Source organism: Xyrauchen texanus, chromosome 12, assembly GCF_025860055.1.
Source record: "Xyrauchen texanus isolate HMW12.3.18 chromosome 12, RBS_HiC_50CHRs, whole genome shotgun sequence".
NCBI lineage: Eukaryota > Metazoa > Chordata > Actinopteri > Cypriniformes > Catostomidae > Xyrauchen > Xyrauchen texanus.
Window position 1 is genome coordinate 33,448,638 of NC_068287.1, and position 15,221 is coordinate 33,463,858.

Here is a 15,221-nt window from a genome sequence, read left to right on the forward strand (position 1 = left end):
TATGGTAATAACTAGCCTACTGTGGGTGAAATCCAGCCAGATGATGATCTTCAGACTTTAAGGACCAACATAAATGTGTTTATAATTCTTACCCACTGACTTCTTTCGGAAAAATCCCCAAAGCCTCATTTGCTTCATTTTTGCTGTCTTTCCTGCTAACTGCTGTTAACTCGCCACTAAGTAATGTTAGTTGATGTCAACGACTGTGCTAGCTCCTCCCCTACCTGCTGCATATTCAACAGAGAGGAAGAAACAGAGTAGCCCATAGGCTACCGACAGAAAAGAAACTTATAGGCTAGATTATTTTTAAGACCTATGTCTATTTTTACAGGCTGTATGCAGTATGTGCAAAGCCAAAGCACAATTAAATAAGGCAACTTGTGATTTCGGGGGTTTACATAGGCTATTGTCCGGTTTCATATTTGTCAGTCAACTTTTCAAAATACATTCGGGGCTACACTCAAAACATTCGGGGCTGAAGCCCCGGCAAAATCGGCTGACGCCGCTTCTGCCCCTGAGGTACCGAGTAAGTAGCTGATGTGGCTTGGATACCTCTCCAGGCTACCGTGAAGGACCTACCTGAGAGTTAGGAATTAAACCAGTCAACCACAGTTCCTGTGATGCCCAGACCCTTGGGGTAAAATGCACCCCGCTATATAAGTATATCTATGTATGTTACAATTTAAAAGTAAATGAACATTGTTCTTAAAGGGGGTGTCTGACGCTCATCATCTTACCCTAATCACAATTTAAAAAGTATAGCCACATGACATGAACAATATGCATGTAAATGTGAACCCTAAAACCCTAAAATGAAACAAACCCTAAAACCCTAAAATGACTGTAAAAATTATGATTTAAACAATTTTACAGCTCAGTGCTTTTATAAAATTACAAGCTTAACATTTCTGTCTTTAAACACTCCAAAAATCGGCCCCATTCACATCCATTGTAAGTGCCTCTTTTTCTTTTTTAAGAAAAGGATGGGCGAGTCAAAATATTTTTTTTGTGGCAATCAACATTATCCCACAAATTCTGTTAGTTGAGCTTAACTTGTATGTTTCTGGAAATATTCCATTAAATGAGTTTGATCTCTTGAATTTGATTACCTTATTTAATAAAATTGACTTTCTTAGCCAAATATAAGGCATTTTGCAATATTAAAGACAGGATCTTAATGCCCAATTAAAAAAAGTATTTTAAAAGTTAGAGAAGATGCTTGATGATGATGTAATACAATTTAGTCACCGCAGGGTTCTTGAGAAGCAATAAGGTAAATTCAAAAATTCTACTCTTTTGATATGTGATTGGAAAACTGTTGTATAGATCAGCTCTCCATGTGCTTCAAAGTCATGTACTAACTAGTAATCACCAAGTTGGGGCGCTACAGGCTAATTTAACTTTTTACAGTATCTGTCTTAAAGGCCTAATCTTGGTTGTTTTCAGTCAGGGAGATGTAGACCATAAAGAAACCCATTAGAACCGTATTAAGCTTACAGTATCTGACATGATTCTAACAGGCTGTAAACTCTTTATTGTCTTCATATTCATTGTAAGTAATTTATCTTATTTATTGCCCACTCACATACTGCAGTCAAATTAAATCTGATATATTTCTAAATCTGATGCTTTAGATGCGAACAAAACCTGCTAATTGCGGCCTAGCGGTCAGTGAGCAGTGTGTGTCATTAAAGTTGAGCGGGGATGGTGGTGAGTAGCCTACACATATGCTGGCATATAGCTATTCTCAGCAAGTGCGTTATGCCACTAATAACTGCCCAAAGGTTTACTCAGACACACTGGTAACTGGTTTCTGCTCATTATCAGGGAAATTGTAAGCATTCAATATATGAATACGCTGAAAAAACAAACAAAAACCATTTATTTCAGTTCCGCCACTTCGATGACCATATTATATTTTTACAGATTTAAAACAAAAGATGCATTCTTAAAAATAAATAGACATTAAAAACAGTCTTAAGGCATCAAAAACATTTATAAGGGAAAAGCCCGTTTTAGACCTGATAGAAAAAGTATGTGAACCTTTTGGCATTACCTGCATTTATGTATAATTTTGTGTTCAAATCTGGCTTGATCTTCATCTAAGTTACAATAATGAACAAACACAATCTGTTTTAACTATTAACACACAAATTATGGCATTGTTCTTGTACATATTGAATACATCGTTCAAACATTCACAATGTAGGTTGGAAAAAGTATGTGAACCCCATAGGCTGATGATGTCAACAAAAGCTAATTAGAGTCAGGAGTTGGCAAACCTGGCTTCCAATAAATGAAAGGAGATTGGAGGTGTGTGTTGGAACTACTTTGACATATAAAAATTATTTTGAGTTTGCTATTCACAAGAAGCATCTGCTGATGTGGACCATGCCTTGCAAAAAAAGAGATCTCAAAAGACCTACGATCAAGAATTGCTGCTTTGCATAAAGTTGGAATGGGATACAAAGTTATCTTGAAGAGCTTAGATATTCATCTGTTCCCAGTTAGACAAATTGTTTATAAATGGAGATGATTTAGTACTGTGGCTACTCTCCCTAGAAGTGGCCATCCAGCCAAGATGACTCACACCGCAAAATGCTCAATGAAGTAAAAGAACCCTAGAGTGACAGCTAAAGTCATGAATGAATCACTGGAACTGGTTGGCATCTCTGTTCATGTGTCTACTATACAGAAAACATTAAACAGGCAAGGTGTCCATGGCATGACACCACAAAGAAAGATGCTGCTTTCCAACAAAATTATTGTCGTGCACCCGAAGTTTGCCAAAGACCACCATGACACTCCATGATGCTACTGGGAAAATTTTTTGTGGGCTGATGAAACTAAGGTTGAGTTGTTTGGGAAGAATACACAGCACTATGAATGGCGTAAAAAAGGCACTGCATACCAACATGAAAACATAATCCCAACAGTGAAGTATGGTGAAGGGAGCATCATGATTTGGGCTTGTTTTGCGGCTTCAGGACCTGGACCACTTGCCATCATCGGGGGGGAAATTAATTCCCAAGTTATCAAGATATCCCAAGAATACAACTGAGCTGAAGCAGTTCTGTAAGGAAGAATGGTCCAAAATTCCTTTTGAACATTGTGCATGTCTAATCCACAGCTACCGTAATAGCTTAGTTAAGGTAATTACTGCCAAAGGAGGATCAACCAGTTATTAAATCCAAGGGTTTGCTTACTTTTTCCACAGCAATGTGAATGTTTAATGGTGTTCAATAAAGACATAAATGATTATAATTGTGTGTGTTGTTAACTTAAGCACATTGTGTTTGTCTATTTTCGTGACTTTGATGAAGATGAGATTACATTTTATGACCATTTAATGTAACAACAAAAAAAAATTCTTGAGACTGTAACTGTTCTGGTTAGTAATTGTGATTTTTTTTTTTTCTCTGGATCTGTTTCTATAATTAAATCTTTGGAATAAATTATTTGATTAAAAGTACTCTACTTTGACTGTGGACCAGATGTTAGTAATATTAGTAAACCCTCTGTCGACCAATTGGACAATGTTTTGCTAAATTTCAAATAAAAACATCAGAAAAAAGATGAGTCTATAGATATATATAGATAAAAATATAGATATACTGTGGATGCCTCATGAAATGTTGACAAGAGACATATATCGGAGAGGCCTTGGGGAGGTCTGAGAGATAACAGGTTTTGGTAAGATTATCCCACAACCAAGCACAGTGTGTGGGTAGCCTCCTGCGGCTAATGATGTGTCTGCAGCCCTGATGTAGATAAAGCGAGAGGGCGAGAAAGAGAGCATGATGGTGGGCGTCTTAAGAAATATCACTGGCTATAGAGAAGATCTCTGCAACACAGCAGTGTTATGTTGTGCAAACTGGATCTTTTAGAGTAGAATGTGTATCTTTATGTACAGTACATGCAAGGTTGTGCATTTTCAGGTACTGCAATCTATTGAATAATGCAACAAGAAATACTATGTTGAAGTTGAATAGTTTTTATGAGAGACCTTGATTAGGTATAAAAAGCAAGCATAATAGCGACTTGTTCTTCATGTGACATTTTGTGACCTACACATTTATAGAGATCAGACAGGAGAGAAACTTAAGGTGCACAGGAGATCTATTGAGAAAATGGATTAAAAAAACAAAGACTCCTTGTGAGGAATCAATGAGAATCTCCAGCGGGAGTTCCAGTCTGATAAGAAGAGCTGAAAATAATGCTGCTATCTGCCGCATAGAAGCATAATTGACCACCAATACAATCAGGGCAAGACAGTCTGGTTCTCTTGTAACTAGCCAATCAAATCAATTAAATGAGCAATGACTGGCAAACAATTTTATTGTTTATTCTATAAAGTGGACATTTTCAACAGGCATTTATTTTTTTTACAATTGCAAGGCATTTAATTTAGGCAGGCTTGGCCAAGAGAAAAGGAAATGGAAGATTGGTTTATACCAACATGTAAGAGAAAGGCCTTAGAAAGGATTTATGTAGAGAAATATATATATAAATGAAGAAAAGCTTAAAAAATAAAAAGATTTTCCCCATAATTTGAGATGATCAACAACAAAAAATAAATGTATATTGCTTTGCACATGCTGTTCAATGTTATGTGTAGTAAGAGGTACACAAGAGGTAATTCAAATAATTCACTTGATAACACACTTGAAAATGTCTCTTTAGAAATTAATCCTCTGTGGTTATATTACAAAACTGGGCAAGTTTTATGTTTTGAAAATTTAAGAGTTAATAAATTAAGCTCTGAAATAGATGCAGCATGAATATATAGCCAGAAAATTCTGGCACATTAATCTGTGACTCAGTCCTGAGGGACAATGTCTCAAAACCTGCACAGTGGAACTGCCCATTTAAAATAAAACTAACCAGTGGGAACAGATTTAACCTAAATAATATTAAGGGTATGATTCATACAGACTTTTAATTCCTATTGTAATTTAGAAGTGGCAGTTTGTAAACCATAAGCATGATGGTGCACATATCGTGCAGTGTTATCTAACATAACCCATATACAGTACATAGCTAACACAATGCATTGCATTTGGCTTAAATGAGGGCATTATGCATGCAACAAAGAAAGAGAATGTGAGATTATGCGTACTCTTCTTAGTATGTCTTTGCCCATATCAGCACTGTCTCTGAGCTTGGCTCCTGCTCAGAGATGGCTCACTTATTCCTTGTGTCACTCCCCAGAAGGTTCATGCTTCCCCTGTCTGTCCTTTTCTCCAGTGGATGATAAGATGTGCACAGGACTTGACCCCACCAAGTCATTCTGTCTGGGGCCAGAGGGGAATTGTAAGCTAGAACAACAAATACCAGCATGCATATGCGAACTGACAGCTGTCAGAGTATCTGATGGGCCGGTTGGTGTTATGGACAAATTAATAGGCATAGGTGCCCTGGAATGCTGGCATGTTGTCAGATCAGAGGTCATTTGTAAGCTCGAATGGGACTGACTTTGTATGCTGTAGGTGCACAGAGACAATGTGTTGCTAGGGACAGGGAAACCCCCACTCCTAAGCTGAGGAAGAAATCCACTGGAAGGGAAGGCTGACGCCATGCCCAGTAGAGACCCCCCAGAATGGGGAACCTGGTGTCCTAGATAAGGTGAATTGGGTGTAGTCTTAGCAGTCTGATATGGGGTTGGCTGGCACTCGACACCCAAAGTAGCAACCCTTGACTGGTCAGGGCAGCATGGAACATGGGTGTAGGCTGAGTGAGGGCTAGAGGCTTGATGGAGGAGCTCTATGTCCCCTTCTTGGCCCAAGACAGAGCCTCTTTCCTGAGCATGACTTCCAATGCAAATGCATGGGTGTCTGTATCCTAAAGAATCTCTTCGGGACTGCTCTGGTTGTAAGCAGGGACTAGCAGACATGTTGAAGGCCAGCCGAGAGGGCCAGTCAGTAGTAGAGGAGGCCATGTTGGTGCAGTTGGATGATGTGTGACAGTTGAAAGAGCTGAAGGGAGCAAAAGAGGAAGTGAAGTGAGGTGGCGTCATATGGGTATGTAGGAATTGCATCATTTCATGTAGCTCCTTGGTAAGTGAGGACACTTCCTGGTTCAGGTGGTTCATCTGACAGCCAGGAAATAAGAATCAAATTAGTTTATGTAAGAATACTTAGATGTTCTAAACTAAGTTCTCAACAATACTGTATGCTATAATACTATACTTATTTCTAATTTACTATCTTAATATTTATAATATTATATAAATAATCCCATTTAAAACTATGCAACTACAATGTTTTCTTTTTTACTTTTGTGTCTGTAGACTTTTGATATTACTGTGTGTGTGTATTTTTGGTGATACCTCTGCACTGAGTTGATGGAGACTCTGTCTGACTTCCTCTGTCTCAAGAAAAAGGTTTGCGCCAACTTGAAATGGGTCTTTAAGGAACAAAATAGGAACATAAGTGCATACGTTACACTCTTACTTTATTTGTAGTAGAATTATCACTATGTACATAACAAGTTAAATAGTATATGTTTTCTGTCACCACATTGTAAAAAGATTTAATCAGTATCTTTGTCTTTCAGTAAAATTTCTATATGTCCTTGAAACAAGTTAAATATACATGAGAAGCAAAATCGCATAAGATCAATCTTGTTCCATTGGCATATTCTTATTTTTCACTTTTTTTAATCACAAACCTCACTAAATGTACAAATTTTTTTTTTTACAGCCATTTCTGCAGTAAAAGTCTCATATTCTTTGAGTCAAGATCATCACACATCTGTTTAAATCATTTCTCTATATTTTTTATCTATCTACCTGTATAAGTATCAGTCTAAAGACATACAGTGTTTGACAAAAAAAAAGGTTACAGTGAATCTTAAATACTAAGCACTGGCAAACATTATGAGGCTTTCCACCTCACCTTTGACCTCTGTGTTAGGGTTGTAGGGGTCTCTATGCTCAACATTGAAGTGAAACGCATGTTCGTTATCTTCAATGCCGTCAACAACCCTACAGAACAGACATAAGAACATTACCACATTGATAATAGTAGCACAAACATTTGAATCTTGTGCGACCCTGCGTACACATTTGTGGATGTTGTATTTTGACTTTGCTATACCCAATGCCTCATTTATATTAATTTAAACTGACTTATCTCACTTCAGAAGACGCTGTGCTGTCAGTAAAGGGTTAAACTTTTGAGGCACAGAGTCATGTGACAAAATTACATGGCGCAGACCACAGCTGAGTTTTTATTTGGGAGAAATGCCAACAAAACTACATCTGGTAAGAAACCTAATTAAGTTTTACTTTGAAACCTGTTTAAGTAAAAAATTTTGAGTCTCTAGTTTCATCGACATGACATTTAAAAATATGTGGGCGATTTATTGCAAAATGCCACGCTGCTAAACACAGTGTACACTAATGTGTACTTTAGTGCATTTTTTCCTTAGAAATCAAATCACTTTTTGTCACACTACTATGTACACAAGTGCAACAGTAGGTGAAAGTCTTGTGTGCAGTTCTGAGCAACATAGCAGTCATGACAGTGACGAGACATATACCAATCTACAATAAACAACACTTACACAACATAATTTACATATCAAATGTACACAACACAATAATAATATACAATGTACAGTAAACAATACACACAATATAGAATACACAAACAATAAAATTAAGAGTATATAAAATATATATATACAGTAGTTGTATTGTGGAGCAATAATCTTTATAGGATTTGGATCCAAATCCTATATTTATTGTGCATTATCACATTGAGGATCAATGGGTTCATCCAAAAGCTCAGAAATGTTGCTTTGAGGCTTTATAGGGAGTTCGGATGAAAATAAGGTGCATTTCAAACAGTTCTGAGAATTGTGCAGACAGACAGCACACTGAAGGTTAAGTCATCCACTAAAAAGGAGCAAGGGAGCATCCTATAAAGTGCATTCAATCCAAACTTCCAATCAAAAGTTAAGTTTCAGGCTGCAGACGATATTTGGACCACTCAACATGTTTGGCACACTTGGGACAATGGTAATCAGTACGTAGATTCAGAATTTATAATGTATAATTTTATTTTAACATGGTTGGTTGTGATTGGATGATGCTGGCCATTACTTTAAATCAGAATTAATTATGCTAATTTCTGATGTCTGCAACATCTCAAAAACATGAATAATCAACACTCCTGGAAACATAATAAACAATTCTATATCTATGTTCACTTTCTATATCTTGCTATTAGTCCCGCTGTCCACATATGTTGCCATCAATTTTTGGAAAAACCATTTACTCTTGATTATTATTAATATTTTGCATGTTTATTAGGTTCTACTACAGTAGTTCCAAATTAAAAAGGGAAATGGTAAATACACACAGCAGTCATGCTGTCAGGAGGTTAAAGAAGTCATTCATTGCAGTATTTGCCTGTGTAGTTTGTCCAATATTAATTATTTTCACAGCATTTATGGTATTATGTAGCATGTTTTATGTTTTTATTACTGTTATGTATTATAATTATAAATAATTGTAAATAATCACATTATATTATAAAAGTATAATTATTTTCACAGCATTATTGGACATGTGCCTCTTCTTAAAGAGGAAGTGCCTTTGTAAATAGCAATAGCAAACATAAAATGATTAATTTCACCTGATTTTAGTGCTCTCTTTTTACCTGGGACTAAGATCAAGTGGGCTGACACAGTTGAGGGTGGGGATGAGCAGTTTGGCTGGCCTGGGGCAGGAGCTCTTGTCTATTCTTGGGCCGGGCACTGCACCAGGTGAGATGTCCTCATTAGGTGGCATCTGAGGAGAGGGGCTTTGTACCCGTGAGCTTTGAATGGGGGATCTGCAGAGACGGAGCATGCTAAGGTGTCGAAACTCCTCCCCCAACATGGAACTCAGATTAGTCTGAGATGGAAACCCCGAGAGCAGGGGCTTCCTGCCTTGTTCCTGTAATTCCTCATCTTCATCTGCTTCCACAATGAAGGGGAGCTTAGAGTCGTAGAAACGTTCCTATGTGTTATAGAACCAAGAGAGAGAAAAGATTGAGGAAAAAAGGAAATGTTTACAGTCTTGACCAGTGTTTGAAATACGAAGGGGCAGAGACCCACTAGTAACAAATATTGCTCTCCCTAACCCAACCCGTGGGAACTTTTTGTATTATTTGATCATTGGTCTTGACTGTCATTTAAAGGCCACTGGTTGCCATGTTATGACATTTTTATTTTTATTACCAATTCAAAATATATTTGATTATGATGGTCATTATCACAGCCTTAAAGGCTTTAAGAAATAGATTTGGTTATATGTAGAGCAAGAATTGCATGCGTTTTTGTGTGCATAAAAGTAATTCTGCTCTTGGATAATGAAGTTCTACTGAGGCTTGTTTCTCCCTCTCTCTGGTTTTACAAAGTACACTCAAGCTTATTTATGAGTCACTGTTAGAGTTTTATGCATGCATCTGTACCCTTCTATTGGTTTGTGTATGTGTGTGTGTAGCTGTTCGGATCATTAGGACAGCTGGCACAGCAATTAGACAGCGGGTCAATGCCATGAACAAATTGCTAATTCACCTGACACAGACACATCCAGATGTGCTGCTGTCTACCAGCTTCGAAGTCTCACTCGCACACACACAGATAAAGACACAGTGGCTATAGTTCAGAGTGGCACAAGTAATTGATAGCTTATGTAACAAGGCTTTTTGATTAGTACAGGTATGTTGGCCCATGTGTGCAATAATGTGAATGTGAATCCAAAATATATTAAAAAAATCTAAATTTGTGTACATTTGTGTAACCCAATGCTGTGTGTTACCTTTGGAAGCCGGGTTGAACGAGAGAATTTGGCTTGGCCCTGTTGAGACACAAGAAAATGCTTTGTACTGATTCAAGCACAAATAGAAAACAAATACACACTGCCAACATACAACACAAGTTGAAGATTAAGTGTCCTGTGTTACAAATCTACTTGATTGTCGTATAGAATATAAAATTTATATTCTAAGTATATGCAGGTATTTACTGAATATCTGTGCAAGGGCTAATGTACAGTCAGCCTGTTATTCTAGAAAAGCAAACACTGATTTATTTGATGAATTATGACTGGCTGACTGTACATTAAACATTTTATTACACGGCTACTTACCAAATAAATTAATGGACATGAGTTGAAATAATTTTATTATGTGACAAGAAAGAGGCCGCCGAGTGATATGAAAGACATGAAACTAGTTTAGCTGCCATCAGTGTTGGCTGTAATCCAGTTACAAAGTTACAAGATACTGTAATCTAATTACTTTTTAGTATAAAAAGTAGTGTTATGCAATACATTTTAAATTCTTGTCATCAGATTGCAGGTACTGACTTTCAATTAATTTAATTACTTTTAAGTACTGTGGCAGGGCGGAGGACGGGGCTGGGTTTGTGAGACTATACACCCGGTCCCGTATTAGGCTAATTATGCCTCCGGGACAAAGGTCGACTGCAGGGGATAGTGTGGGAGAGAGAGATCGTTTACGGACATGTCCGTCATGTGTGTGTTTGTGTCTTCTTTTAAGTTTATCATTAAACTATTATTTATATTGAAAAGCCGGTTCTTGCCTCCTCCTTTCCATTGATCCGTTTACAAGTACATTATAGGGTTATACTTATTTCTAATATTTTATTTATGTAGAATAAATGAATTAAGGCCCCATAATGAGTCATTGTGAAGGAGAAATGTGAGGACCTGTGTGTATGACTTGTATGTAACGATGAACAGGGAAGAAATCTAGACATTATTTTGAATTTGTTGAGAAGAAAAGAGTTTTAGAAAGTAACTTAAAAGTAAAGTAATTATTAATGTGATTACATTTCTATAAAGTAACATATAAAGTAATTGGATTACAATTTTTAGAGAAATAATTTGTCATTTGTAATGGATTACTATTTTTAAGTAACTTAACACTGGTGGCCATTATACGAAAATATTAGACTATAGAATGCTGCAACTGACCAACCAGAAAGTATACCAGAGAGCTGTGAATATTTATGACAATTAGGAATTTCATGAATTTTATATACATTTTATAAAATATATAGTACTGGATACTTCTATCACACCTTATACAATTGCAAGAAAAAGTGAGTGAATATTGAATAAATATGGGAATAGAGCAATTTAAACAGGACATCTCAAGAATATTGCTGAAATGAAACAGCTTCATAAAGAGAAATGGGGCAAAATGTAATAAGTCTGATCTGCAAAGCTATTGCTGTCAAAGGAGGGTCAACTTGTTTTTAAAACCATGGAATTGAATACTTTTTCCAGCAAAGACATGAAAATGTATCATTGTTTATACTGTATTTTATGACCAATTTATGCAAATATCCAGGTTTGTTTACTTTTCCTGCAGTTGTAAATGACAATGATTATATACTGCTTATACTGTATATAATGCACTTTACCTCTCTGAGGTTGTAGGTGAGGTTGTGATGTATATCCTCATTGAAGCGGCTGCCATATTCTGGGTAGAGTTGCAGAACCTCCTGCAGAGCTCTTACACTGATGTACTGCAGGTCACAGTAGGTCAGAGCCTTCACATCTGCATTAGCCTTGATTACCTGATCCCTCCCAGGCAGGTCTGCACCAATTAGGTCTCCTTTACCTGTATACACCGGCCAATCAAATTAGTGCATCTGTGAACCTCTGGTTAGCTGTGCAATCAATACTACAAAACTTGATTTAATAGTGTTGAGATAAACAAGACAATCCATATGCATTACAAATGAGCTTATGAAGCTTACTTTAATTAATCATCTATTTGGCATTTTAAGTTATGCTACCCTTTTTCCAATCAATCTGACTTCCAGATGCTTACTCAGTTGCTTTGAAACCAGTTGCTCCAACCACAACAGCTGGCACTGTCATTAATATCTTTACAATGTTGCTTTGGCATTTTAGACTGTTGAATCTAAATCGACTAACAAGAAAAAAGCAAGAAATCTGGTTGAGTTTGGGGCTATATGTGTTATGTACTGAGAAGAAAGTACCCAGTATGGCAAGCACCATGCCATCCTTTAGCACTTCTAGAGACCCAGAGCAGACAAAGTGTTGAGAATGCAGGGCATCTCCATGGCGAATGAGGTACTCGCCCGGCGCACAGAACGATGTCTTAATGTGCAGGGAGAGCGAACGCAGACACCCCCTACTGGCCGAGGAGAAAAGTGGCAGCTGCAGAATGTCTTTGTTCAGATGCATGGCGATGTCCGCCCGCAGCTCGTCTGGGAAGTCATGTAAAAGCTATGTAGAACAGATAAACAGATGGACCACATTAAATACAATGCAATGGGGGGGATGTTAAAATCAAGAGGTCAATGTTTGTCTAGTTAGCATGGGCCAGTTTACCTTTGCTCGTAGATGACATAACAACAACATTATTCAACAGCTGGGCAACTGCCATTGAGGTGACTGTGAATGCTAATTGATACTCATGTTCACGATGCTCATGAAGGCCATTTGACTATGCATTATGAGGGTGTGAGAATGAAGTAGGGGGGCATTCGTCAAAAATAGGTTGAGAACCACTGCTATAGATGATGCAGAGATTTCATATTCTTTAAAGGGATAGTTCACCAAAAAATTACAATTCTGTCATCATTTACTAAACCTCAAAGTATTTTTAACACGCATGACTTTATTTCATCTGTGGAATACAAAAGGAGATGTTAGGCAGTGTTAGCCACAGTCACCATTCAGTTTCATTGCATCTTTTCCCCATAGAATGACTGTGAAAGGTGACAGACTTACATTCTCTACTTTTATGATCCACAGATCTTTTTAAGTAATGTCACTTTAAGTTAAAAATAAGATGAGGTAATTCCTTATAAATAGATTAGAAACACTCTTTCAATATGATCAACAAGCTGCAATACCAGATAAGTAGCAAATGCTGTCTGAACTGTGTAAGAGAGTTCCTGTGAACCATCTCAAGTGGTTTTCAATCACTGTATAAATTAACAGCATGACAGATCAGAGTGTAAATGAGCTAAGCCACACTTGTCGGCAGTTCTTTTTTCAACCAACACTTAAGATCTTCCCTCTTCTGTTTTAATTAGAAACGGGTCTTATCATTGTGGGCTATCCAATTACCACTGCAATTGCACTAACAATGACGGTAGTAGAGAGATATACTTAGACCATTAAATGGATGTGACCCAGATTGATGTTCATTAATTGTCCTCCATCGGATGTTAGTATGTCATCAAACTATGATGGGAGCTGTTACTTAGGGAAGTCTAGTAATGAAAAGAATGTCTGAATATTTGATTGAAAGCATTGTTTGTTTTGTGATATATGCACTTAATTCAATTATCATATGAGCCGTGTTAACACCTCACACAACTTTACATTGAAGAGAAAATTAGCAATTTAATCTGTCAAGCCAACGTGTAAACATTTCTATCATCTAGTACAGTGGTTCTCAACTGGTGGGCCACAACCCAAAAATGGGTCGCAGCAGGTGTGTTCTGATGGGTTGCAGACAGCAGGGAAGAAAACAAAGCTAAACAAAAATTATAAAATGCATTAACCATATAACCACAGGACAGCAAAATAAATGGGCTCATCAGCTTTTAAAAAGAGGAGAAAATGCTTCTATTTCAATCAATGCTGACATCAAAGTCCTTGCGTCCAATGAAATAAAAATGTATGTGCCAATTGGTAGAAGCTAACCAAATTTGGATGTTGCCAACATGGACAGATTGTGTGACATCCTGGGTAACCATAATAACCCTCCAGAAAAAAAACAGCCAAAGCTGGTTGGCTGGTTTAAATTGCTTACCCAGCCTGGTAATATCTGTTCATAGTAGGGAAGGCTAGTTTTAAAGGGGTTTTTAATTTTGTTTTAGCTGGTCAGTTCTCCCAGCTTGGCCAAGATTATAGTCAGCTGGTATGATTGGGAGGCAAGCTAGTCTTCAAGTCAGACCAGCTGAAAAGTGCCCAAAACCCCTCTAAACCAGCCAACTGACCAGGCTGGGTGACCCACTAAGACCCATCAAAGGTTTTGGCTGGTTATTTTTTAACAGGGAAATTAACTTGAATACATTTCAATGCTTGATTTAAACCACTGATCTAGTACACAGCATGGCTCAGGAGCAATGCATGAGGTTTGTTGGTTTGTAGGGTTTTACCTCGTTGGCATTGATGCCATTGTTGACAGACCAGGTGGTCTGAAAGTACTCCAGCATGCGCTGTTTTAGCTGCTGAGGCAGGCGATGCACACGGATGAAGTCCTTCAGATCCTTCATACGTGTGTGGTATAGTGATCGGCGAGAGTACATACGCTGGATGATAGCTGTTACATTTCCAAACACCACCGCATGCATCAGGGCTGCAAGAAGAGCGAGAGTTAGCAAAAGAGGTAACTGCTTGTTCAACTCTATGAGATTGCTAGTGTAAAAAAAATGAGTCAGACTAAACAATTTCAGTGAACAATATGTTATGTATATTTAAAATGGGTACAAAACTTGACAAAAACGAGACACTGGTTTATTAAAAAAAAAGGAAACCAAACTTTCCAAAACAAGCCTTAACCTAAAAACAAGCTAATTATACGTTAGGCCTAAAATATGCGCTGTTGAACACACCCCCGATAAGCATTGTGCAGATGGAGAAGATCTTCTCAGCGTCTGTGTTGGCACACACGTTTCCGAATCCAACACTAGTCAGACTGCTCAATGTGAAGTAGAGCGAAGCAATGTAGGCACTGCGCAACGATGGGCCGCCAGCTGTACCATTCATGTAAGGAGTCTCCAGACGCTTTCCCAGCTCTTGCAGCCAACCTAAAAAGCACAGGAATGGTGGGCAAAAGAATTAAGAGAATGGAAAAAATGTAGGGGACAGAAATTTTAATTATAGTTATATTCACATAAAAATCCAATGATTTAGGAGAGAAACTATTACTAGCATAGAGAAATTAATACTTTTGAAAAGCAAGTTTGAAATCATGTACTCACATAAAATACAATTTGCCTAAAAAACATTTATTTTACATGGCGGAAGTTGCTTCATGGTGGCAGCCATGTTGAATTCTACACACTTCATCTTGGTAACCCCCAATTATTTGACACTTTATGTCGTGGAATAAATTATTCTGATTGTAAATAGTGTATTTCTACTAAGGCACTGGTACATGGCAGCTTTTGCCTTTGTGTGAAAATGGATGCTGCATTTACACCGTTCCAGT

The 15,221-nt window shown here is 37.5% G+C and overlaps 1 protein-coding gene across 1 annotated transcript in view; it reads right to left on the reverse strand.

Annotated features, from left to right (window-relative positions):
* Positions 1–4,468: 4,468 nt before the first annotated feature.
* Positions 4,469–15,221, reverse strand: part of LOC127652630 (potassium voltage-gated channel subfamily H member 4-like) — a 35,066-nt gene continuing 24,313 nt past the window's right edge. Inside the window, exons 9-17 of the mRNA XM_052138885.1 lie at positions 14,623–14,817; positions 14,167–14,366; positions 12,028–12,277; positions 11,443–11,642; positions 9,812–9,850; positions 8,667–9,007; positions 6,897–6,985; positions 6,329–6,405; positions 4,469–6,091 (exon numbers count right to left, since the gene is read on the reverse strand). Coding sequence (XP_051994845.1) covers positions 5,201–6,091; positions 6,329–6,405; positions 6,897–6,985; positions 8,667–9,007; positions 9,812–9,850; positions 11,443–11,642; positions 12,028–12,277; positions 14,167–14,366; positions 14,623–14,817 — 2,282 coding nt within the window. The 3' untranslated portion in view covers positions 4,469–5,200. The remainder of the gene's footprint in view (positions 6,092–6,328; positions 6,406–6,896; positions 6,986–8,666; positions 9,008–9,811; positions 9,851–11,442; positions 11,643–12,027; positions 12,278–14,166; positions 14,367–14,622; positions 14,818–15,221) is intronic.